Source organism: Castor canadensis, chromosome 8, assembly GCF_047511655.1.
Source record: "Castor canadensis chromosome 8, mCasCan1.hap1v2, whole genome shotgun sequence".
Taxonomy (NCBI): Eukaryota; Metazoa; Chordata; class Mammalia; order Rodentia; family Castoridae; genus Castor; species Castor canadensis.
Genome location: NC_133393.1, coordinates 81,873,226 through 81,898,448, shown reverse-complemented (window position 1 = coordinate 81,898,448; position 25,223 = coordinate 81,873,226). Strand labels below are relative to the sequence as shown.

Below are 25,223 nucleotides of genomic sequence, written 5' to 3'. Positions count from 1 at the left end.
CATGATTTTGCTAAAACTGAAATGCTAACCTTGGGCTCTATATACTCTCAAAAGGATGAGCGACTCAGATGGCAATTGGTCTGATATATATTTTTTAAATGCTCTAAGGTGAATTATCAAATGATTCAGAATTACATGGCATGCAATTTCCAAAATTATGGCTCTGATGCATCTAGTTTTACATTAAGAATAAGAAGTATCATTCACATTCATTGTATACCCCACCCCTCCCACAAAAAGAAAAAAATCACTCTTAATCAAGTTCTAGATCTGGTGCAGCATTAAGGATTAAAACTTACTACTTTACCAGGTCTTCCCTAAAGAAATCCATCCTGACAAGCAGTGACTATGTAGTCTTCAAGAAAAATTAATCCAGTCTATCTGTTTATAGATCAGTGGCTCTAACAAGGGAATGCCTTCCATCCGAGGACACAAGGGCATTCCTGAAGTTTTAGCTGGGTCCATTTTGGTTTTAGTGACTAGATTCAGTTTGTCACTGCTCTCGCTAGAAATGTGTCCCATGCTATGGTTTCACTTATGGTATTTCTTCTAGTGTCTCTCCTTCCGGTTGTGCAGTGAGAGAGTTGCAAACTTGCTCACCCCAGAGGCAATGGCCCCATCCATGACACTACTTTTGCTAGCAGCATTGGTGACCCCTGAATGGGGAAGGCTGTTGGACCATGGCAGTGGAGCGGGTACTGAATTTCTGGGCGTTGTGACACTGTTCCCGTTGCTTCCAGCAGGAAGATTTATGGCATTCATGACATTTATATGCATCGTTGCTCTTAAGAGGGGTTAGTGAGGGAAAAGGATATCTTCCTTAAGGTCCCATAAACACAGCTGTGTATCCTGGCCCACTGAACCAAACCAATATGTAACACAAGGTGGCTGTCTGTAGAGTTCCACTTGGACAGCCTGGACTGTGTACTGTTTGCTTGATCTCTGCCAAAATGAAGAAGGTCTGGAAAGCCTCATCACTGCCACTAAACTCCATAGGGTCACTTTCTTCTACATTAGTGATAGAAGGATCAAATGCCACAACATTGACCCAGAATTTTTGCCTGTGGTCTCTAGCTATTACTCAGCAGTCTACAAAGGACCAGATTGTCACCAAGTTGTCCTCTCCACCCATCACAATGTACTTGCCATGTGGACTCCAACACACACACAGCAAGCCTCCAAAGTAGTTTTTCATTGTACCATGCAGCTCTACGGAGTCAAAGTTGAACACCTGGTAGTGGGGGTCTATGGTTCCACAGGTGTGTCCACATTATACAAGTACATGTTCCCACTCAAATGGGCCACTAGGAAAAGGCTTTCTGAACCAGGATCCCATTTGATACGGGTTAGGTGTGACTTGTCTGTTAGTCTTTCCTCATTAAATAGTTTGCTAGTTTCTTTTTTGATTGGGTCTATAAGCTGGAGTTGGCCTGAAGAAAAACCCACTAGGAGCGAGACACTTTTTGCTATGGCTGTTAAGTGGTTGAAATCATGACACATAGGCTGTATATCCTTTTATCTATTGCTTTACTCAAGTCAGCAGCCTTGTAGACCCCCTTGTAGATACACAAGTAGAGCTCCCAGCCCACATTGAAGCAGATGTTGGTTGCCTGCATGTGTCTCTGTTATATTCTGTGCACCACTTCATAACAGTATCATTTATGGGTTATTTTCAAGAACTAGAATTTGTCATTGTTTCCTAATGTAATACTTGGAACATAGAGATAAATGATGTGATCATCTGTTTTTTGGATTGTAAACCCTTTTAACTTTGTTTGCACTGAATCTTGGAAGGGCCATTAAGAACCACAGTCTAGCAATGTACTCTTTTTTAAATCTCTGCAGCATGCCCAGTTCCTGCACCATTCCAACTTGGTACATTTCTTTCTGTTTAGCAGAAAGTTTTGTTGAGGCAAAAACTGTACCTGGTACTATCCATCTGTGGTGTGTTCTAACCATTAGGGCCATTAACATATGACCAAAAAATCCAATAAAGTACCTTTTCATATAAAGGTATAGAGAATTGAATTGAATTGTGAATTAAACTGATTTAAGTTTTGGAATTGGAACCTGGAACTAAAATACACTCTGAACTAAATTTGAACATGGTTTTCCACCAGATTACATTTTAGGCATGCCATTTTTGTGCCTGTGAGACTCTACATGTAAATGGAAATGACATTTATTTAACTTTGCAATTTTAGTACATAAAAGCAGCTGTTTGGGGAGTTCTTCCTCTAAAGGTACGGCATGAGAAATCAAACAAAGCAAATGCAATTAGGTTTACAGTTTGTGATTGTATTTTTTGCTATTTTACTTCCTTCTCCATCATGACACTGTTCTACGTGATAGGCCTGCCTTTTATCTCTTGGTCATAAATCCAAGAGTTATATGAGATTCAAATCATTAAAGTTCATAAAAGATTTCATAATAAATAGACTCCTTGGTTTTTCCTTATGATCCTATATTGAGTTTTATCTGACTATATGATAGATTAAAAGGGAATCATCTCAAAAGAGAATTAGATAAGTCAGTGTCTCGCAACCCTGTGGAATGTAGACCCAACAAGGAACAGCAGTAAGAGATGATATTTAGGTCAATTTACCCTTGTACAAATTAACCCTGTTTATGTTTATAAACCAAATTTTCCAACAACTTGTGTCTATAAATAAGGTCACATTAACAAAATTAATCCCAATTCACAGTCTTTCTTGCCCACTTCCTCCTGCAAGACTTTAGTATCATCAAAGTTCCCATACTGCAGGTATTATTATGAATTTGATTTACCAAGTTGGGTAGCTACTCTTGCATGAGGTCTCTTCTTCTATAAGATACATTTTGTTTTTGGAGCGGGCTACAAATAATGTTTACTACAAATGGCACTCAGTCCTTCCTCTGGCCACTGAAGTCACTTCCTTTCTTTACAAGAACTATAGTCTGTCATGAAGAACTGCTCTTGTTTGTGGATATGCCACAGTGTACACAGAATAATTCTTCCTCTGATAACCAAGGTGTTTTCACAGAGCCATGTCCCTCATTCTTGACTTCCATTCTTCAAATTAAATTCTTCTACCTTTGTGTACAGAACTTCCACATGGGCTTCTTGATGGTCACCTTTCTAATTTACAAGGTTAAGCTCTAGTGACTCCTGCTACAGCTTTTCAGTAACTTTCACCTCAGTGAAACACCCTTTCAGATGGGCTGGGTTAAAGTCATCCATTGGTTCAGTTAAGTACATTAACAATCCCATGTGATTTCCATTAACATCTTACTACCCTAATTAAATGAATTTTCATCATACTTCCCCGAAGTGCTTGTAGTTTGATTTTTAGGTTGTAACTAAATATGATAGTTTCCTTAAAGACTAGTGCAAACATTCTGAAGTAACAAAGCATCAAGAGTATTATTCTAGAATACTGTAAGATTAAAGAGTCATTTTAAAATCTTCATTAACTGACCTCAAAGCACATATTCACTCATTCTGTAGTATTGGCACCATTATGTCCTAGACACTTCACAAGGTATTGTGAAGAAAAAAAAAATGAGTGATGCTGTTATGGTTGAATATGAAATGTCTCCCATAAGCTGATGTGTTCAGTACTTGGTACCCAGCTGATAATGCTGTTTTGGGTGGTAGTGGAGGCAGTGGGATCTAGCTAGAGATGTGCTTTTGGACATTATACGTGGGCCCTGGTATCTGTCTGTCTGTCTGTCTCTCTCTGTTCTTGCTGTCTTGCTCTAGCTCTCATTCTCTGCTTCTTGTCCTCCATGAGGTGAACAGCCTCCTCCTCCACATGCTCCTCCCATCATTGTATTCTTCCTCACCATGGGACCAGATCAACAGAGTAAAGGACTATAAACTGAAATTTCTGAAATCAGAGCCAATACAAAGAATGTCTCCCTTTGAGTTTTTTATATTAATATTTTGGCATAGTAAAAAAAATTAACAAATGTGTACTTGGTGATTCTTAACACTGGTTGTGCATTAGATCTGGAGTTATCAAACTGAACTGTGAGCCAAATATGGCTCATCTCCTGATTTTGTAAATAAAATTTTACTGGTACACTTCCAGCCTCATTCATTTATGTGTTGCATATGATTCTTGAAGCCTAAAATATTTTTTGTAACTTAATAGAAAAATGCATTAGATTTATCATGGATAGTTTTTAAAAAATTCATTGCCTGTGCTGTATGAAATGCAGTTAAATTACAATTTGGAGTAGGGTTTGGAAGTTGGCCTGAAAAAAAGTGTTTTTATTTGTATGTTTTATTTTTTATGTGACATAAAATTAGAGATATTGATGGAGTACCAAATAACATTTTATCATGTGGGTATATTTATTGTGCAATGTTTAAATCAGGTTAAACATGTTTATCTTCTCTAACATTTATCATTTCTTTATGATAAGAGTTTTAAAAATCCTTTCTTACAGCTTTTTGAAATGTATAGTACATTATGTATAGTCAGCCTGCTGTGCAATTCCACATAAGATCTTCTTGCTCCTAACTATAACCTAGTTGCCCATTGATCAACATTTCCTCTCTCCCCTCCCCAAAGCCTCTGGCAAATACCATTCTATGCTCAATCTCTGTGAGATAAACTTTTTCAGATTCCACATAAGCACGAGATCATGTGGTACTTGTCTTCCTATGTCTGACTTCACTTAATTATAATGAGCTCCAGTTCCATTTATGTTACTCCAGTGTTCAGGATTTCATTCTCTTTTATGGCTAATTAGTGTTCTATTGTGTGTATATATACCACATTTTCTGTATACATTCATTAGTTGATGGATACTGAAATTGATTGTTATTTCTTGGCTATTGCGAACAGGGAACTTGTCAGTGCATATTATGTCTCTTAGCATACTGATTTCATTTGCTTCAGCTGTATACCAAGGAGTTGGGACTACTGTATCACATGGCGCTTCTGTTTTTAAATCTTTCAGGAATATCCATACTGTTTGCGTATCTGTACTAATTACATTCCCATCAACAGTGTACAGGGCTTCCTTTTGTCCACATCCTCATCAGCACTGATTGTCTTTAGTCTTTTTGAAAACAGTCATTAATACTGGGATGAGGTGATATCTCGCTGTGATATTTAGCCTTTTTTATACATCTGCTGTCTTTTTTTGAAAAATGTCTATTTAGATATATTGCTTATTTTTAAAATTTGGTCATTTGGGATTTTTTGGTAGTGAGTTTTGGATTTCCTCATATATGCATCTTTCAGATGTTTACTTTGCAATCTTTTTCCTTTCTGAACTCTGTTGATTGTTTCCTTTTCTGTATAAGAGATTTTTGGTTTGAAGAGTATTATTTCTCTATTTTTGTTTTGTTTCCTGTGACTTTGGGTATTATCTTAAAAGTCATTGCTGATTCCAGTGTCTTGAAGCATTTCCACTATGTTTTCTTCATGTAGTATCAAGTGTTACATTTAAGTCTTTAATCCATTTTAAGTTGAGTTTTGTCACTGGTCAGTGATATGGGTCTACTTCTGTTCTTCATGATGTGGATATCCAATTTTCCCAGCACCATTTATGAAAGACTAATGTATCTTCCTAGCATCTTTGTTAAAAATCAGTTATATATAGGTATGTGGGTTTTTTCTAGGTTGTCTATTCTGTTCTATTGATCTATGCATCTGTGCATTATTCTCTTCACTTAAGATGGCTTTGGCTATTGAGGGTTTTTTGTGGTTCCTTATAAAATCTGAATTTTTTTCTAGTTAAGGACGGTGCTTCTAAACAGTATCTTGGATAAATATAACAACCAAATTTAAGAAACACAAAGAGATAATTCCTAACCTTGAGGAGTATGTGGTTTGTCAGAGAGAAAGACACAAAGATTAATAAAAATATAATTTATGTGTTTATAATGGACACACAAAGTCTCAAGGGAGCGCTGCATAGGAAGCACTGTATCTGATTAGGGAATTTTCACAGGAAGGATGTTCAAACAGATAATTGAAAGATACATTTCCTGATGGACAACGTGCCCTGCAGTGTTATCAAGGAGAGAAGGAGCAGCAGTTATGAACAGAGAGAACAGTATAGGTAGTGGACAATAGGTAGGAAAGACCATGGTTCGTTCAAAGCACCATCAGCTCAAGCCAGAACAATGAGAGGGAAGAAGAAAGAAAGGAAGTAGGACATAAAGCTGGGAAAGTAGAGGCCAAACTGGGAAGGTCTCTATATACTTTTTTAGAATTTTTGCATCTATGTTCGTCATGGAAATGGATGTGTCATTTTCTTTCTTTGTTGTCTCTTTATCCAGCTTGAGTATCAAGGTAATACTGCCTTCATAAAATGAGTTTGGTAGTTTTTCCCTTTCAATTCTATGGAATCGTTTAAGGAGCATTGGAGTTAGTTCTTCTTTGAAGATGTGGTAAGATTTGGCAGTCAAGCCATCTGATCCTGGACTCTTCTTTTTGGGAGATTCCTTTTTTTGTTTCTTTTAAAAAATTTTAAATGGATGGAATTGGAGAACATCATTCTGAGTGAGGTTAGCCTGGCTCAAAAGACCAAAAATCGTATGTTCTCCCTCATATGTGGACATTAGATCAAGGGCAAACACAACAAGGGGATTGGACTATGAGCACATGATAAAAGCGAGAGCACACAAGGGAGGGGTGAGGATAGGTAAGACACCTAAAAAATTAGCTAGCATTTGTTGCCCTTAACGCAGAGAAACTAAAGCAGATACCTTAAAGCAACTGAGGCCAATAGGAAAAGGGGAACAGGTACTAGAGAAAAGGTTAGATCAAAAAGAATTAACCTAGAAGGTAACACCCACGCACAGGAAATCGATGTGAGTCAATGCCCTGTATAGCTATCCTTATCTCAACCAGCAAAACCCCTTGTCCCTTCCTATTATTGCTTATACTCTCTCTACAACAAAATTAGAGATGAGGACAAAATAGTTTCTGCTGGGTATTGAGGGGAGGGAGAGGGAGGGGGCGGAGTGGGTGGTAAGGGAGGGGGTGGGGGCAGGGGGGAGAAATGAACCAAGCCTTGTATGCACATATGAATAATAAAAGAAAAATAAATAAATAAAAAATTTATTAGTGTTGTACTAGGGGTACATTGTGGTATTTACAAAAGTTTTTATAATGTTCATAGTTGAATTCACTCCCTTCATCATTCTCATTTATTCCCCCTCCTCCCATTCCTGGAATAGTTTTAATAGGCCCCGTTTTTCCATTCCATACACGAGTACATAATATTTCCACCACATTCAGCCTCCTTCACCTTTCCTTATATTCTCCTCCCACTCACTGGTACTGACCCCCAGACAGGACCTTCCTTTTCTCTCTTTTTGATGAAGAAAAACATGCTATTTTCATTTCAGATAGCTATCCACAATGTTTCATTGTGACATTTACATGTATGTATGTATTATAATCCAAATTGATTCATCCCCTCTATTTGTCTCCTTTCTGTCTTAGTCCCCTTCTTATGGTGATTTCAACAGGCTTAAAAATTCTATACTCATTCTTGCGTAGGAAGTACATCCACCATATTCACCTTCTTAACTTCCTTCTCTTTCCCTCCCATTCTCAAATGGAAGATTCTTTATTACTACTTCAATCTCATTGTTCATTATTGATCATTTTAAATGGTAGATATGCTCTTGGGTCAACTCAGGCACGTCATATGTATCTAGAAATTTGTCTGTTTCTTCCAGATTTTTCTAGTTTGTTACAGTAAGTGTTTAATGTATTCTAATGATTCTCTGAATTTCATTAGTATTTGTTGTTGTTCACTTTTTCATCTCTAATTTGGTCTTCTCACTCCTTCTTTTAGGTAATGTGGCTAAGGGTTGGCCAAACCTGTTTATCCTTTTGAAGAACCAACTTTTTTTAATTGTATTGTCATTTAGTGTCCATTTCATGAACTTCTGCTCTGACATTTATCATTTTTTTTCTGCCTACTAATTTGTAGTTTTGCTTATTCTTGTTTTTTCTAAGATTTTAGATCCATCATTAGGTTTTTTTTACCTTCAACAGTGTATGGTTCAGTCTCCATGTGTTTGAATATTTTCTGTGATTTTTTTTTTTTTTTTTTTGCTGTTGATTTCTAGTTTTCTATTGTGGTCTGATAAAATATAGGAAATTATTTCTTTTTTCTTATATTTGTTCAGATGCTTTATGTCCTAAAACATGTTCTATTTTGGACAAAGTTCTTTGGGCTGCTGAGAAGAATTATGTTCTGTAACATTGGTTGGAATATTCTGTAGATGTCTTTTATGTCCATTTGATCTATTGTGTCAATTAATTCTGATTTTTCTGTTTATTTTTTGTCTGGTTGACCATTCTACTTGCAAGAATGGAGTATCAAAATCTCCCACTATTATTGTGTTGGGGGTTATTTGTAATTTTATGTCCAGTAGTATCTGTTTTATGACAATGAGTGGATTGATATTTGGAGCGTATATATTAATAATTGTTGTTTTCTCTTAGCCATTTGTTTCCTTTATCAATATGAAATGATCTTCTTTGCCTCTTCTGATTAATTTTCTTTTAATGTCTGCTTTGTTTGGTGTAACTACTCCTGCTTGCTTTGGGGCTCCATTTATATTGAAAATCTTTTTTCCATCCTTTCACTTTAAGCATGTCTTTGTCAGTAAGGTATATGTCATGTAGGCAATAAAAGGATGGGTCTTGTTTTTTAGTCTCTGTTTTTAATCTAACCTGTCAATCTCTGACTTTTGGTTGGAGAATTGAGGCCATTAAAATATTACTATTGGAAGCTATATAGTAATATCTCTTTTGTTTTGTTTTTGTAATGATTAGTTCTTTCTTAATCCTTATTTGCTTTTTATTCATCTACTGAGATTTATTCTAACCCATATTTTTCTGGTTAAATTTATCTTCCTCTTCTTTGTATAGGATTCCTTTAAGTATCTTCTGATATGCTGACTTAGTCACCATGAATTTCTTTAGTTTTTGTTTTTCATGGAAGGTTTTTATTTTTCCTTCAATTATGAGGGATAATTTTGATGGATATAGTAATCTAGGTTGGCAGTTATTTTCTCTCAAGGCTTAGAATACATCAATCCATGCCTGCTTTGCTTTTAATTTTTCTGTTGAGAAGTCTGTTCTTATTCTGATGGGTTTGCCTTTATATGACTTGTCACATCTCTTTTATAGCTTTCAATATACTTTCCTTATTCTGCACACTTAATGTCTTAATTATAATATGACTTGGAGTGGTTATTTTTTGTTGGGTCCTAACTGTCTCCTGTATTTAAATATCTGTCTCTTTCTCAATATTTGGGAAATTTTCTCCTATTTTTTTTCTTTTCTTTCTTTCTTTCTTTTTTTATTTTATCATTTTAACATGTGCTCACATGTGCATACATTGTTTGGGTCACCTCCACCCCCCCCACCCCGCACCCTCCACCACTTCCAGATACAAGCTGTTCTGCCCTATTGTTCTCTAATTTTCTTGAAGAGAAAACATAAGAGATAATAAGAAAGACATAGCATTTTTGCTAGTTTGAGATAAAGATAGCTATAGAGAGAGATTCCTAGCATTGCTTCCATGCACATGTGTATTATAATCCCGATTGGTTCATCTCTGCCAGACCTCTTCACTAGATCCTGGTCACCTTCCCATAATAGCCTCTGCCAATTTAAGATTACTTTATTTGCTCCTCTACAGTGAGCATATCAATCACATTCAAGTTTTAGGTTTCCTTCCCTTTCCCTATTCCTCCTACATGCATTCTCCCCTTCGTGTGTGATCTACGTCCAAAAATATTACTGTATTTGTTTTAGGTCTATAATCCGCATATGAGGGAGAACATGTGATTTTTAGCCTTCTGAGCCTGGCTAACTTCTTTTAAGATGATGTTCTCCAGTTTCATGCATTTACTTGTGAAAGGCAAAATTTCATTCTTCTTTGTGGCTGAATAAAATTCCATTGTGTATAAATACCACATTTTCTTAATCCATTCGTCAGTAGTGGGGCATCTTTGCTGTTTCCATAGCTTGACTGTTGTGAATAGTGCTGCAGTAAACATTGGTGTGCAGGTGCCTTTGGAAGAACTTAAGTCTCATTCCTTTGGGTATATCCCTAGGAGTGGTATTGCTGGATCATAAGGCAGGTCTATGTTTAGTTTTTAAAGAATCCTCCATATTGTTTTTCAAAGTGGTTGTACTAGCTTACATTCGCACCAGCAGTGTATGAGGGTTTCTTTTTCCCCACATCCTAACCAACATTTATTGTTGGTAGTCTCCTATTATTTTATTGAATATATTCTCTAACCCATTAGCTTATTCCTATTCTCCTTATTCTATGCTCATAATTTATAAGTTTGGTCTTTTAAACAGTATCCCAGAAGTCTTGCATGTTCCATTTGTACCTCTTTATTTTTTTCTTCATCTGACTGTTCTAATATAACTACTTTATCTTAAACCCTGATAGTCTGTGTTCATTTTGATCTACTCTCCTGGATAGATTTTTCCTCTGTATTTTTTACTTGACTTCCTGAGCTTTTCATTTCCAGAACTTCAGTTTGATTCCTTTTCAGGATTTCTGAATATTTTTGAATTCCTCTATCATATCCTGCATTGGCATCCTTATTTTGGTCTTATGTTTATTTGCATGCAATTTGAGTTATTCAAAATTTTATACATTTCTTCTTTAATTTCATTTATCATTCTGGCATTCATGATTTTGAGTTTTCTTCTAGGCTTTCTTCATTTTTGCTATCTTTGCTATTGTTACTTTGAGGTTGTTGACCTTTGGCGGTATCATGTTGCCTCCTTTTTTCATATTTCTTGTGTTTCTATGTTGAGATTTGCATGTTTGAGGCAAAGTTGTCTTGTAGTTAAAGTATTCTCAGTGTTCAGGCAGGACCATGTAGTGGGAGAGTTGCAATGTGGTTTCTCACCACTGGTCTGTAGCAAGCCTTTTGCCTATGTGCCCAGGACATCTACACCACTCAGATAGAGAAAGAGTAGCAGGAATCTCTTATATTTCCCTGTGTATGAGTTGGTGTTATTTGTGGGTTGAGGGTGGAGTCAGTTGTTCACTTCTGTGCTGCTTCCACCTTAGAAGCTTCCCTTCTTTGTGTACTGGAAGTCACTGCAGCCTGCACAAAACTTTTTAGCTTAAGGGTAAGGGAGATTCTTACTTCTTTCACAGGCCTACTATTTGTGCTGCTAGGGGAATTACATGTTCAACCCTCATAGTTGCCTCCCCAAATGCTTCTGATAGTGGAGAGAACAAATAGAACACTGAGTTCTACACCAGTGGCAGATGACTGAAAGGCTCAGTGCTCTGCCTGCATGTCTGTGTTCTTTAGACTCTGCCCAGCAGTTTGTCACCTTGTTTTCAGATCCCCAGGGTAGCCCAGTCTCCAACTCTGCTGTCAGCCTGCTGGCAGCTCCTTAAACCTGAATACTTGACTGGATGCTCTGTTTTGATGTGATCCTCAGGCAGTGAGACTTGCTCTTGTAGAGTAGGATGTGGTCACCCACTACCAGGCTCTTCATGTCCAGCACTTCTGGCTGATCAGTACACTTTTCCACCATGTATGACTACCTTTCATGGCTGTCTCTCTCCCAGATGCTGTGGCCAGGTGACCAGTACTTCCTTAGCTAAAATTATTCCTCATTTATCAAGTCTCCAGGGTAGCTCATTCTCAAATCCTGCCTGTTTACAGGCCTCCACAGCCTGCCAGCAGCTCCTGTAACCTGTATCCTAACTTTGCCAGCTGTGGGCTCAGTGCTCTGTTTCTAAAATGACTCTCACCTGGTCAACCAGGGCTGCTAACCACTGTGCATATCACTTCTCATGCTCCTCAGTGGCTACTTAAACTTCTCTGCTTACCAGCATCTGACCTTCTTCTCCACAAACAACTCTTGTGGCTGTTTCCCTCACAGACTCTATAGCTGACTGTCCCAAGACATCTTGAGCTATGATTACTCCTTATTTTCAAGTCCCCGAAGTACCTCAGTCTGGAACAGTAGGCCCTCTTTCAAAATAGTGCCTCACCATCTCTCCAAGATATAGGGAGTAAAAAATTGTCTTGGCTGATACTAGCCTGTCAACCTGTGTGAATCACCATCCTACCAAATCCCTGTACTGTGTTTAAGGCTTGTGGAAACAGTGGGTATGCCAGTCTGTCACCAAGGCTACTGAGCTTACCTTGTGGTAGAGTCTTCAGCTTCCCCTTTTCCCCAGGAGTCAGGGCTGAAACTGAAAACTGTTTCCTACTCTGTTGCCTTTCTGTTTTGCCATACTTTTTAGCTATATAGTCCCTGTTTTGTGGTTCTTGATGCTTTTCTTTCTCTGTTCTGCATATGGTCTGTTCCTGTTACCCTGATTCTTCTCATTCACAGAGTCAGAGAAAGCTTCTTTATATTCCAAAATCTTGCCAGCCAAAGCATCTGGAAGTTTTATATTCAAAACATGGTGTATGAATCACTATGTAAGATGTTCAATATGATATCTTATTTTACCACTGCATAATTTCTCATCTATATCAGGTATCTATATTATAATTTTGTCTCTATTAACACAGTTACTAGGGAAACTGTATCTCTCCTTGTACCTCTAATAAACTCCATGTTATTGGTTTCAGATCTTTAAGTGAAGCCATTGAAGTTATGGTATATACTGAATACTTTACCTCTTTCAGGGTCTCCCCAAGAGCACAGAATAGGCAGTGAATCAAAATAATATATGGTAGTCACAGTGATTGAAGATTGCTTGATGCCAAGGCAGTGCAATCTGTACTTTCTGATTCATTTTATTAAATACAAATAGATTAAGGTAGTGGAATTTTCAGTAGATAATTAGAATGATGAAGTTGAAATTGATAGACCTATTTGAAATGGCAGGAAGAGACGTTAGGGAAGAAAATCAGATGGTTTCTGTCATTTGAACTTCAAACATTTCTATTAAAGGAGATATTTTGAATACTTTTTAAAAATGCTATTCAATTATTAACTATTCCTCTCCTCTCAGAAAAAGAAATCATAGAGAAATTCTAAAATATTCTCCACTTTTGACCTTTGCACTGCTTTTTCTTCACAGACATTGATGAGTGTGCTGAAGGGCGCCATTACTGTCGTGAGAACACCATGTGTGTCAACACCCCAGGTTCTTTCATGTGCATCTGTAAAACTGGATATATCAGAATTGATGATTATTCATGTACAGGTAAATTATGGCTACTTATGAAATGAGATATTGCTATTCCTTAAGTTTACTCTTCAAAGTTGTTTTAAAATTTAAATTCTGATAAGTATGCTGTAAATGACTCCCTCACAATAAAATAAGTAAAATCATTCCTTCCTGATTTAGTAGTTAATTCTAATCTGTTCTTAAGAAAGGAATACTTGCTGATTAACTTTTTTACTCCTTGTTAGGAAAACAATGAAAAAAACTAAAGAAACAAGTTAAGAGTATGCTACATTTATTCTTAAATAGTATTTATGCTCAAATCTCATGTGAATTACTAAAGCCAATCTGAGAAATAAACCTTAAATAATACTTCATTTATGGGAGAGTGAATTTTAAATAGAGGAATAATTGCATAAATAATGTGATGTCTTTCAGAAATTGATTCTTGAATTTCTAGGAAATGGGAATAAAGACAGTTGAGCTTCTTTATACCTTGCGGAAGTAAAGTTAAGCATTATGTTGAAGAAGTTTTCCTTATTTTAGTTTCAGGAAATTCCACTCCCTTCAGTACCATCCAGAGACCTATTTAGGGATAGCTTGTGCGTTAGTAATATTTGAGGTTGGTTCTGGGACAATATGACCTATTTGCTTCATATTCCATGGGTTCCTACATATTTTATATGAAAACAAATGGCGTTAGAAAACTAGGCTGACCACTATTGGATTTGAGGAATTGTGACTGTGAAACAAGACATTACTTTGGATTTCTTTAAAGTAGAAATGACATAAAAATAACATCTCAAAGCATATTGTATCATAACGTTGGAGAGCACCTAAAAATGCTTATCATGTTTTATTTTTCCTCTAATTTTATAATCGTTATCAGATGCATGTTATAAATAATACTAAGAGGTTTTCAGGTAAAAAGATTTTATAAGCCTCTCATAAAAATGTGAATCTATAATAAAAGTGTCACTGTGTGTTTTTATTAGTTTTCTACTTCTAAGTCTTCATTACAGTGTCAATACTGTGTGCTAATTGATACTCTCCCTGTCAGAGCAGAGGGATGAATCTTCCTTCAATTTCAAATACAGTATTTATATAAAAACAAAGTGATGGAAATCATACCTTGCAGGTATTTAATGTAGAGGCACCAGTGGATTTACAAATTCCTACTTTTTTCTTCAGTTCATCCTATAACTTTCCACATTACAAGAACAGTTCTGATTTTATTCTTTAAACAAAACTTAATCATGTTGAATGGCAAAGTGTCTTCAAAGAGGATGATAGGGATTTTACCATGAAAATAATATTTTAAAAAATCATAATAGATAAATGGAAAATAGCATGCACAATTTATTGTAATATTGATAGTATCAGTAATCCTGAGTTCCAATTTAATGGTTAACAAAAACCTGAGATAAACCTGCTGTATCTTAGAAAGTGATAGTTAAAGTTATATTTGTTAAAAATAAGAGTGCTAGCAATTTCTGAGGAGTCTGCAGATTCTTTGGCATTAAAGACTTAAAAAGCTTTGTACATGTTTATACTTCCTAGTGATTCTTCCTGGTTTTTTTGTTTATATACTTAAAAGTGTAGAGATTTTAAGAGGACATGACACATAATTTGGCCTCACATTGAAAGGAGAGGTTTTCTCCAGGACAGAATAGTTTTAACAGGTTCATTTCTATTCTGAGTCTGTTTGTTAGATGTAAATCCAACCACAGTAGTCAATAGTTTAGCACATTACAGAATATCTTCTGATTTGGTTTTGCCTCTCTTATTGCATCTTCCTTCCAAATAAAATCCTACAAACAGAATTTGCTGTTTGTTTTTGATCACTTATGGAGAATTTTCCTTTAGGATTCCAAACTATCTCATGATATAAATGAAGTATCCCTTTGCAGGAATCCAGAGGAAGGCTGAAATCATTTTAAGAAAATCTGTTCAGGCTATGAGTTTTATGCTGAAGGAAGCAGAGTCAAGAATTTCAAAATCTGGCAAAGGATGGAGAATGGTGCTCCTTAATGAAGCTCTAGGATTTCCAACTAGCACCATTATTTCTATACTCTCATACTAGGTCTACCAACTTGAGAATTTTCATCTGTACCCAAAAGTTGGATTTTTCTAGGGAGTATAAGTGGATTTTATTTTGTTGTGCAGAGTCAGGTGAGCATTAACAAAACTTTTCTTTTTCTTAAATTAGTCTCTAATCACCAGCCCCTGCACTTTGATTTCAGCCTCTGTACAAAGGACTCAAAGAAACATCTCTCATGGAGGTTGCCTTTGGCTGGCAGACATAAAGACTTTTCCTCGTTAAGAGTTCCTGTAAGATAAGAATAGGATTTTATTTCTCTGATAAAGATTGAAATATATTTTCTTTGAATTTTAGAAATAAATCCCACATACTTATAGTAGAAGACCTTTCAGAATAGAAGTCAAGATACCACCACAGCTCTGTTTCCTGATGTTTGTGACTGAATTCTGAAGTTTTCTTTCATTTTTTGTGGCTTGAGTTCCAAATGCGTTTTGTTTCTGTATCCTTGCCTCACTTTCCTGTTAAAAGTTGTCTGCCACAACTCAACTGACATTGTCAACACTGTAACCAGCAGACTCTCAAAGTTGATTATCTACCCAGAAAGTTAATGGCAGACATTCTAATTTAAAGAAGATTCCAAAAGTAATACATATTATTTGGTAGTCAGAAGCTTTGATCAATAAAAAATCCATTTTTGCTTTTATGATCTTATAGCTCTGGTATAGTTATTATGCATGCTACAGAGTAATTACCTTCCATTGTTGGTAGAATTGCATTTTTTTCCTATTTAAGATCATTTGAATTATATTTCCCTATGATCATAAAATTTGGGAGCTAGAAGAATTCTTAAAGATAATCTAGTGTAATCCTCTAACTTTTGTATGTAAGGAAACTGAAACTGAGGCTCAGAGAGATTTATTGCCTTACACATATTTATACAGTTAAAAGTGGGCCAAGAAGATAAGCCTCCTTATTCTTAGCTTTTATAATATTCATCATTTGTCTAATTTGCAACCACACAAAAATAAATAAAGGGAAAAGATTTATATTTTAAGTAGAAATACATTATTCAATTTATAGTGTTCAGTAATTAAGTTGCCTTTCTTATAGATTATTTTAGTTCATTAGCTTCAACTCTAAGGGGAATTTTTCTCCTGCAGCTCTTATAATAATAATCCTAAATCAGAAGTCAGTACTAAGAACTATAGTGTGCCATTTTCTAGGCTTTTTTGGTTTGTTTTTCTTGGGACTGGGAAAGAGCGTAGGACCTTTCATATGCTAGGCAAGGATTCCACCACTGAGCCACATTGCCAGTCTCTTAAAAAATTTTTATTTTGAGACATGGTCTTGATAAGTTGTCCAGGCTGGCTTTGAATTTGCTAGTTCAGGCTGATTTCAAGCTTGTGATCCTCCTGCCTGAGCCTCCTGAGTAGCTGGAATTACAGGTGTGTACTATAATGCCCTCTGGCTCTTTTATAAAGTTATTACAATACTCAGTTTTATCATTTACAGAGCAACGCAGCAGTTAATGCTTTTATAAACTCTAACATAATTTCTTTCCAATCAGGGTACTATTGCTTTCTAAAAAATAATGTTTTTTAACTTCTTTCCTTTCCACATCTTTTCTTATTCTTGTTGGAAAAAAAAAGCTACTGAGTATATAAAGAAAGAAAGCTGGGCACCAGTGGCTCACACTTATAATCCTAGCTACTCAGGAGGCTGAGATCAGGAGGCTCACAGTTCAAAGCCAGCCCAAGCAAATAGTTTGTGAGACCTATCTCGAAAATACCCAACACAAAACAGGGCTCTTGGAGTAGCTCAAGTGGTAGAGTGCCTGCCTAGCAAGCATGAGGTCCTGAGTTCAAACTCCCGTACTGCCAAAAAGAGAGAGGGAGATGAGGAAAGGAGAAGGAAGGGAAGGAGGAAAGGGTGGAACAGGAATGAAGGGAGCAAAGGCATAGAAAAGAAGAAACAAGGAAATTTAAGGAAAGTAAAGGAAAAGTCTTGGGACTACATGAGCCAACACATTTGAAGTTCATTTTTTAGAATCTTTGCAAAAATAGCTTATGTTTTGGCATAGCAAAGTTTTGTGATTCCTGGTCTAGACAAATGACTTTCTTGGTTATCATATCAACATTAATCAAATTTGGTAAATCTTCTTGAGTCCTACTGGGCATCTCTTCTTGCAACTGGTCTTGGGTAACAGACCAAGAATAAAAAAACATGTCAGAATACACATGTGGAATCAAGAATGTAGGAATTGTCAAAGAATAAACATCTGAGTGAGGAGGCATGCATTTAAGCTCTTCCTGATGTATTTCTGTGCTCAGATTAGTACAATAAAAAAAAGGAGCTCTGATCCCTCTTTCACACTGATCTACTTGTCTTCTTCCTGTTGTGCAGTTCTTTAGAGTGAGGACAGGAAAATGGGAAGGATGGTTGGGTGGAAAGAATAGAAAATAGTTTTATCCAGTTTAGGAAAGAAATTTAATCCTTTAGTACAGCTGTCAAATGGCAGTTTTCCCTTTTTATTTGTCAGAATGTATGTCACACTGTCTGGAGATATTTGATTATCACAACTATGGAGTGGGGTTTGCAATGGACACCTGGTAGGTAGAGGTCAGGGATGCTACTAAACATCCTGTTATATTTTTCTTAGCCTAGCTATCTCATGAGGAAATAACATATTTTCTAAAGACCCTTTCAACTGGGCACTTTCTCTGGTTATTTTTCAAATGAATCCTTAATCTTCATACTGCATGAACATCTGGCACAGGAAAGCCCCTGCAAGGAAAGACTGTATGGCCCCAAAGGTCATTAGTGCCAAAGTTGAGATATCCTGCTTCAGCATATCCAATCAAAACTGTAAGATGTAGACTTTCTTTAACTTTCCCTCTTCCCTTTCGGCCCTATATAGTAAGTGACACCATTTCTCCCCCCTACTAGTACCCAGTGTCATTTTACTGTCCTTTGGTCACAAAAAGGAGCCCTTCACAATACACCAACTCCCCACAACATTCATCTGCTTTCTCCTGCCAAAAACTCATTCCTAGCTTAACTTGGGGAATGATTCCCCAACATAGCAGAGGATTCTAGGGCCATCAAATTATGCTATCTTGATGCCTGCACAATGCGGTTCAAAACTCTTACTGCCTCCCTTATGCAAGGGCCTGCTGATAGTGGCTTTGGTCCCTGGCAGTATCACAGAAAGTCCATAAAGTGTCTGAGGCACAAGGAATTCCACTCGATACTTGATTTTTTTTTTTTTTTTTTGTGTAAAACAAAGAGCCTACTGCTATGTTTCCCCAGGAAGTTTCTCTTCTGGAAGTACTTAACTTTTTATAGCTTTAAGTATGCCTAGTGCTTATATTTTATTATCTTTTTGTGGCCACTTCTTTTCTTGAATGAGGTCAATTCACCTGATATTTTTAAAGTTGTTACTACCATCCTGTTTGCCAGGCTTGATTAATTTGCTGCTTATAGAAAGAATGGTGAGTTTTATGACGATAGTAACTTTTCTTCACTTTGTTTTATCATGGCTGATTTTGCAGCATCTGAAAGAATCGTGGATGTTATTGTCAGGTATGGAAATGTTTTCTTGCTTGGAAACTGCAGCAAAGATTTTAAGGCAGTGGTAATCCATGCATGTCCTGCCCTCAAATAGCTGCCAGGTGTGTTTCTTTAAAGTTCTCTACCCAGTGCTTCAGAAGGTAATTTGGTTAACATGTCTAAAGCAATAATATTTTGGAAAAGTAGCAATAGCATTTTGTATTCTCCCCTTTTCCACAAAGAATTTCTATCAGTGCTAGCAATTTTTTGTATGTGTAGACAATACCTTCATTATCAGTTATTTAAAAATAGCTCTTGATGGATTTTTGCAAAATACAAGTACAGAAGAAGACATATAATCCCGTTTGTGTACCACAATAATTACTGGTAAATACATTGGAAAGGAAGTGAGAATACTGGGGGCAGTGACATAGAGGGGACAGGAGAAGCTCAGATGTAGAGGACAATGATAAAGAACAGGATGTGAACACAGGCATATCAGCTTTCACAAAAAGTCCTAAATAAACAAAGTTGTTTTAGTTGTAAAATGCCTTGAGCACTTATCTATAGTAAAATGCCTACCCAAGAAGAAATGCTTAATAAATGTTAGCTGCTGTTATTATTACTGGTACTATTCTGATTTAGGTAAGCTAGCCTCTTAAAGAAATGTCTTATTTTGGGGAGGATCATTCCAGCTGGGCACTTTCCTCTGTTCCTTTTAAATTGAGTCATTAATTTTCATAAAGTAGATAGCTTTGTTGGAGCAGTGGACTCAGCTGATATTGTTTATGCAACTGTGCTCTTACTGTGTACCTATGCATAGGAGCTTAAAAAATATAGGGAAAATGTTGGTATTCCTGAGTAGTAATTTCTCTTCCCTTAGGAGGATTTACTGTCTTCCCAGGACAGGGAGGTTCCTATTGTTCTTAAGAATGAGTATTAGACAGGGATGCACCAAGGCAAGATGGATGTACATAGGGCCTTACTACACATACTTTACCCAAAGTAGAGAATAGGATCCTGAAGAATCTGGGAGTCTGGTCAGTTCTCAGGCAGGGCAGCTTTTATGAGCCCTGCTTCTTTTATGTGGATTTCTTTTCTAAAGAATCCCAGGGAACAATCAGACAATCCCACTATCTGGCTACTAGTTGCCATGACTATTGGAATAGTCTTGTCTTTGTGAACAACCACTTCACATTTTGTTTCTTGGAAATTAGCATTGCAAACTGTAAAAAAAAATGTGGCATATATCAGATTTTTTAAAATAAAACATGAAAATCAGACTTTAGGTTTTGAAACTTAAAGTATACTCCCTAAAGCTAAATGATGCCTGAATCATCTCCAGTAGCTCATTATTTATTATCACACTGCGTAATGATTATTTAGCAATTTGAAAATACGTACATGATCACAAAAGCAAATTAAAATATCAAGCCATGGGACTAAAGAATTAACGATGAAAAGCTGTTTCTAAGCAAACCTAATCCAGGAAGTTGTTCTAGGAGAGTTACACCATAGTTACCAGGAAGGGTTAATGTTTAGGGAACTTTAGGCCACGATTAGAAAACTTGCAGAGAACAGAAGTGAGATATGTCTGCACAGTTAGCAAGAAGGCCAAGGCAATGTGCTTATCTCTTTTCTGAAACACATATGTGCACGCATACAATTAGCAGTCAGCTCAAAAAGGAACAGGCTCAAAGGCTCAGGAAGGCAAATTGCCTTTTGAAAGATTAAAAGCTTGGAAAGGAGTCTATGCTTTCTGAATCTGTCAGCAAGTGGGGGAAGCACAGCAGCCCCAATGTAGCAGTTTCCTGGTTCGTCAGAGTCTTTATTCAGCATTGCAGCACAACTGTGCTTTCCAGGTTCGACCTCTAGTCCAGCCAGCCATGGTTTGATTTTCAGAGCACCTAGTGTTATGTGACCACACTAGCCTGACTCTGTGTAAGCCCACCTGTGCACTGAGATGATGGCAACTGTCTCATTAGCAAGCCTCACCTACTTTGACTTGGTTAGTCAGTAAACCCTAATTCACCTTTGTCCCAAATAGATGTATTATTTGAGTTATAATTCAAAAATTTTTTATGTGACAAGCATAATGCTGAATACTCACATAAGGGAATAAAAAGATTATACATGCAGGAGTATAATAATAGCGGTGTCTTAGCAACAGACACCTGTGGAGAACAGGATTGCTAAAGTTGAAGCTCAACAGATGCTTTTCATTTTCTGTCTTGATAGTTGGCTTTGACATGTTAGGTAGGATAAAAGTTTGACCTTCCTTGTGTGCTTCTTCACTGTTTGAGTGCTCCACGGAACAGAGCTCACCTTCTAGTTCTGCTGCTGATCTAATCCTGCAGAGGCTGCTAACCTCCTGGCGATACTGCTTTGTTTTGCTGCTCTTCTTTCCTCCCTAGCACAGGGTGCTTCTGCAGTGTCATACCCATGACAGATCATGGTTTTAGGATCTGAGGCTGAGTTTTTCTCCCAAGTCAGGAGCCTCTCTCTCTGTGTGCTTCTTTTGGGATGAGGTACAAACCCCAATGATTATGTGGATAGTGCTTTTGCTATCTCTTCTGTTACCACTTATTTTAGTGATTGATATTTTCTTCATATAACTTCAGCTACTATTTAAGAAGTTTCCTTTTGCTTACATAAAGTTATCTAATGAGATAACATTGTATAAGTTATCTTCTGCTGGATAACAAATAACCCTAAACGTAGCAGCTTAAAACAAGAAACATTTAGCATCTTCCAGTGTCTGTGGGTTGAAGATCTGGGCATGGCATAGCAGGTGCTTAGCTTCAAGGTCCTTCACTAGGCAGCAAAGTCTTGGCAAGGACTAGAGAAGAATTTATTTCCAAGTTCACCCATGTGGCTATTGGCTGTTACAGTTCTACATTGGCAGTTGACAGTAGATTGCCCTTAATTCCTTGCCATATAGGCCTTTCCAATATGGCATCTTGCTTCTTTAAAGCCATTATGAAAGAGAGCCTGCTAGCAAGATTGAAATCACCATCTTTTGTAATCTAACCACAGAACTGACATCTTACTACCTTTGCTACAGTCTGTTGTTCAGAAGCAAATCATTAAAAATAGGAGCCCACACTAAAAATAGGAGGTTACACAAAGGCATTGATATCAGGAGGCAGAGTTCATTAAGACCATTTTAGAGACTGCTATAATCATTGACTATATAGATAACTAACCCAATTCAGCCTAGCACAGATAAACAGAAACAAGTTGCAGAATAAGAGGAGAGTTAGCGTAGTAAAAATGAGAATTGAGTGTGACTGGAACATCCATAACATATCACACATTTCTTTCACTTTTCTTTATACCCGAGCTTTGATATGGGTGTGTCATAAGGTTACTATCCTATCCAATAAATAGGAAGAATAGGTACAAAAGTATAGGTTGTTGTATAATAGTAAGCTTAGTGTGAATAAAATTGTAAGAGACAAAGTCAAAAAGTATTGTAGAAAATTCTAAGATACATTTTCTGTTTTCTGAATCATTCCAGTCTGTCTGTGCACATTCTAATTAAGATGTGCATGCTGAAATGTTAATGTTTTATTCTGCTTTTTTCCTGTGTTAATTTTTTTCTGAAAAGTTATTAAATCAATGATAATTTCTAAGAATCAATGCAGGCCTAGAATCAAGGTGATAAGGTATTTAATTTCAAAGAAGACAGAATATTTTGTTGTTATTCTTGGAGCTGTACAAAATCAAATTTTCAGTATGTCCCTAATGAAAACTGATTATTGAATTTTTTCAAAGCAAATTTGTAATCATTACATTACTACCTGAGGCATTTTTCAAAAATAGATTTGCATATATATGCCCACTAATTATGGTACAATACAACAACAACAGTAAAAACAATGCAGGAAATAGCTAAGAGGGCCATAGAGCCTCTCATTAGTTTATCCAAATCAAATCATACCCTTGTTCCTGGCCACTTTTCTCCATGAGCATTTTGTGGTATTTCAGTTTGTGAATAACAGCTCACTCAGGCTTCTTAGATTTGAATCCTTGTTCTACTGTGTAGTAGCTGTGGTCCTGAGAAATTTACTGAACTTCTATGCCTCAGTTTCTTCATCTTTGAAATGAAATATTACATAGATTTTGTGTCATTTTCAGAATTAAATAAGATAAAGCACCCAAATTAATTAGCATGATAGCTACAACATAATAAATACTCAATAATTACTCATATAATAGCTATTATTCTTGCTATTTGTGGTAGGCAGAAAATAGTCCTCCAGAGATGTTCACATTCTTATCCCCAGAGCCTTGAATCTATGACTTTCCATGACCAAAGGGATTTTTCAGATCTAAGTAAGGTTAAGGACTTTAAAATTGGTCAGTTATCCTGGATTATCCAGGTGAATTCAGTCTGTTAGCGTGAGTCCTTAAAAGAGAAGAACCTTTCCAGACTGCTGTAAGGAAATGTGGATATGAAAGAATGAGTAGAGAGGTGCAGCATTACTGGCTATGAAGACAGAGAGGGGCCCTGAGCAGGAGTGTAAGCTGCATCTAGGAACTAGAAAAGGTAAGGAATCAGATTCACCCATAAAGCTTCCATAAAGGAATGCATTCCTGTGGATACATCTTGATTTTAGCCTGACAGACCTATGCAGGACTGTAGGAAATAGATGTTGCTTCTTGCTAATTGAGCTTAGAATAACAGCAATAGAAAACTAATACACTATTATTATTAGCTAACACTCTTGAATTGTCCAAATTGTATTTAAAAAACATTCTCAGTTCCCATTTATTTTCTAATTATTGAGGAGAAGCAGTAACTTTAGAATAAGTCTTGTGTTTGTAGGAAGAGTTTAGAGGGATGGTCCGACAAGGGTAGTCTGTCAGTTTATATTTTTGCTCAAATTCCTCACTAAAGCTTGAGTTATTTTTTTCATATTTGTTTTTGCTGCAAAGTTAGGGTGTTATTTTTAATACCATTTGGCTTCTAATAAACATAAATACACAAAATCATAGAACTAACTAGACTACGAATTTGCTCAAAATATAGGAAATTAAATGAAAATGATGATATAATACATTTCTCATTTGCACCCTTTACAAAAAATTTCTCAACTTAGTAACATAAAGGAAGTTGACAGACAATAATTTCGAAGGCTATAAAATTCATAGACATAGGTGTTTTGGGGGAATTGTTGCTGTTGTAGGTCTTTAGGATGCAGGGTTGTTGAAAATGACCTTTTAATTCAGCAAGGCTCCATGCCAGCAAGTCTATTATCTGAGCCACAAATCAGTGACCTATGGGCCAAAGTTGGCTCTCAGTAAAGATTTATTTGGCTTTGGGAGCATTTTAATGATTCAGCACTTAAATGATCAAAAGATTTTATTATAAAAACCTGGATTTCCAGCCAGATTTTCAGATTGCTCTTTATTAGTTCTGGATCTGCATTGCTGCACTTCAATTCTGCACAGCTGAAGTGCTACTGTGCCTCTTAGAAGTTCTCTCAGTTTGCCATGGTCATCATTTCTAGTTACTGAGACTTATGATTCCAGAAAGAATGCTAATGTCTGAACAAGTCCCAGAATTTGTATAGCCAGTCTGCCTCATCCATTTACTTTATCTGCCTCACACATAGATTATAGTATTTTCAGTTTCATAACCCATTATTTAAGTAGTAAGTGATTATGAGTATGATCACCTTAAGATACACAGATTTTAATATAGAAACAATGTGAAATGTTTGACTTTTTTGTGAATCATGTCTCTACTAAATGCAGAAATAAATACTAAAAAAGCAGATACTTTCATAAATTTTGAATTTATCTCTATTTACTTGCAAAATTTAAATATAATAACTTCAAATAGTAAAATTATAAACAGAATATTCATGCCATTATATTATAGTGTCAGTTGGTGGGCCAATTAAAAAAGAAACTCCTAGATTTAATCCATTGCAGAGTTTATAGCAGAACAATTTGTTTAGACTAAGGAACACATAAAATTTGTTGATAAACTAGAAAACAATTCACAGAGATAAAACTACTGAATACTGGATTTTTTTAAGTGGCCAGTATATTAGTCACCTTGTCTTTTAATAGCAAACTATCAGCACCAGAAATTCATTTTGTCTCTTTTCTGGAGGATAGAAGTCCAAGATTAATGTTTTAGCTTATTTAATTTCTGAGGAGTGCTCCCTTCCCAGCTTGCAGATAGCTGCTTTCTCCCTGTGTCTTCATATAGCCTCTCTCTCTCTCTCTCTCTCTCTCTCTCTCTCTCTCTCTCTCTCTCTCTCTCTGTGTGTGTGTGTGTGTGTGTGTGTGTGTGTGTATTTGAGAGACAGAGAGAAACTATAACAACCAGTTAGTCCACTGATAGGTGTAAGATAGATGGAAATGACTTGTGAAAGGAAATAGCAGTCAATGGCTTGTATGGAGGTGACAGGATATTGCAAGAAATGAAATTTAATCATTCCCGTCTAGATGGGAATTCATTATCTAGATTTAGTTT

At 36.4% G+C, this 25,223-nt stretch overlaps 1 protein-coding gene and 1 pseudogene across 7 annotated transcripts in view; one reads left to right on the top strand and one right to left on the bottom strand.

The window, feature by feature from the left end:
- The window catches only part of Nell2 (neural EGFL like 2), a 374,296-nt gene that overhangs the window by 215,843 nt on the left and 133,230 nt on the right, over positions 1 to 25,223 (top strand). For all 7 annotated transcript variants that reach the window (XM_074083192.1, XM_074083190.1, XM_074083188.1 and 4 more), the window contains one exon: positions 13,054 to 13,179. In XM_074083192.1, the coding sequence (XP_073939293.1) occupies positions 13,054 to 13,179 (126 nt within the window). The remainder of the gene's footprint in view (positions 1 to 13,053; positions 13,180 to 25,223) is intronic.
- On the bottom strand, positions 282 to 1,226 carry LOC109681700 (WD repeat-containing protein 20 pseudogene; annotated as a pseudogene).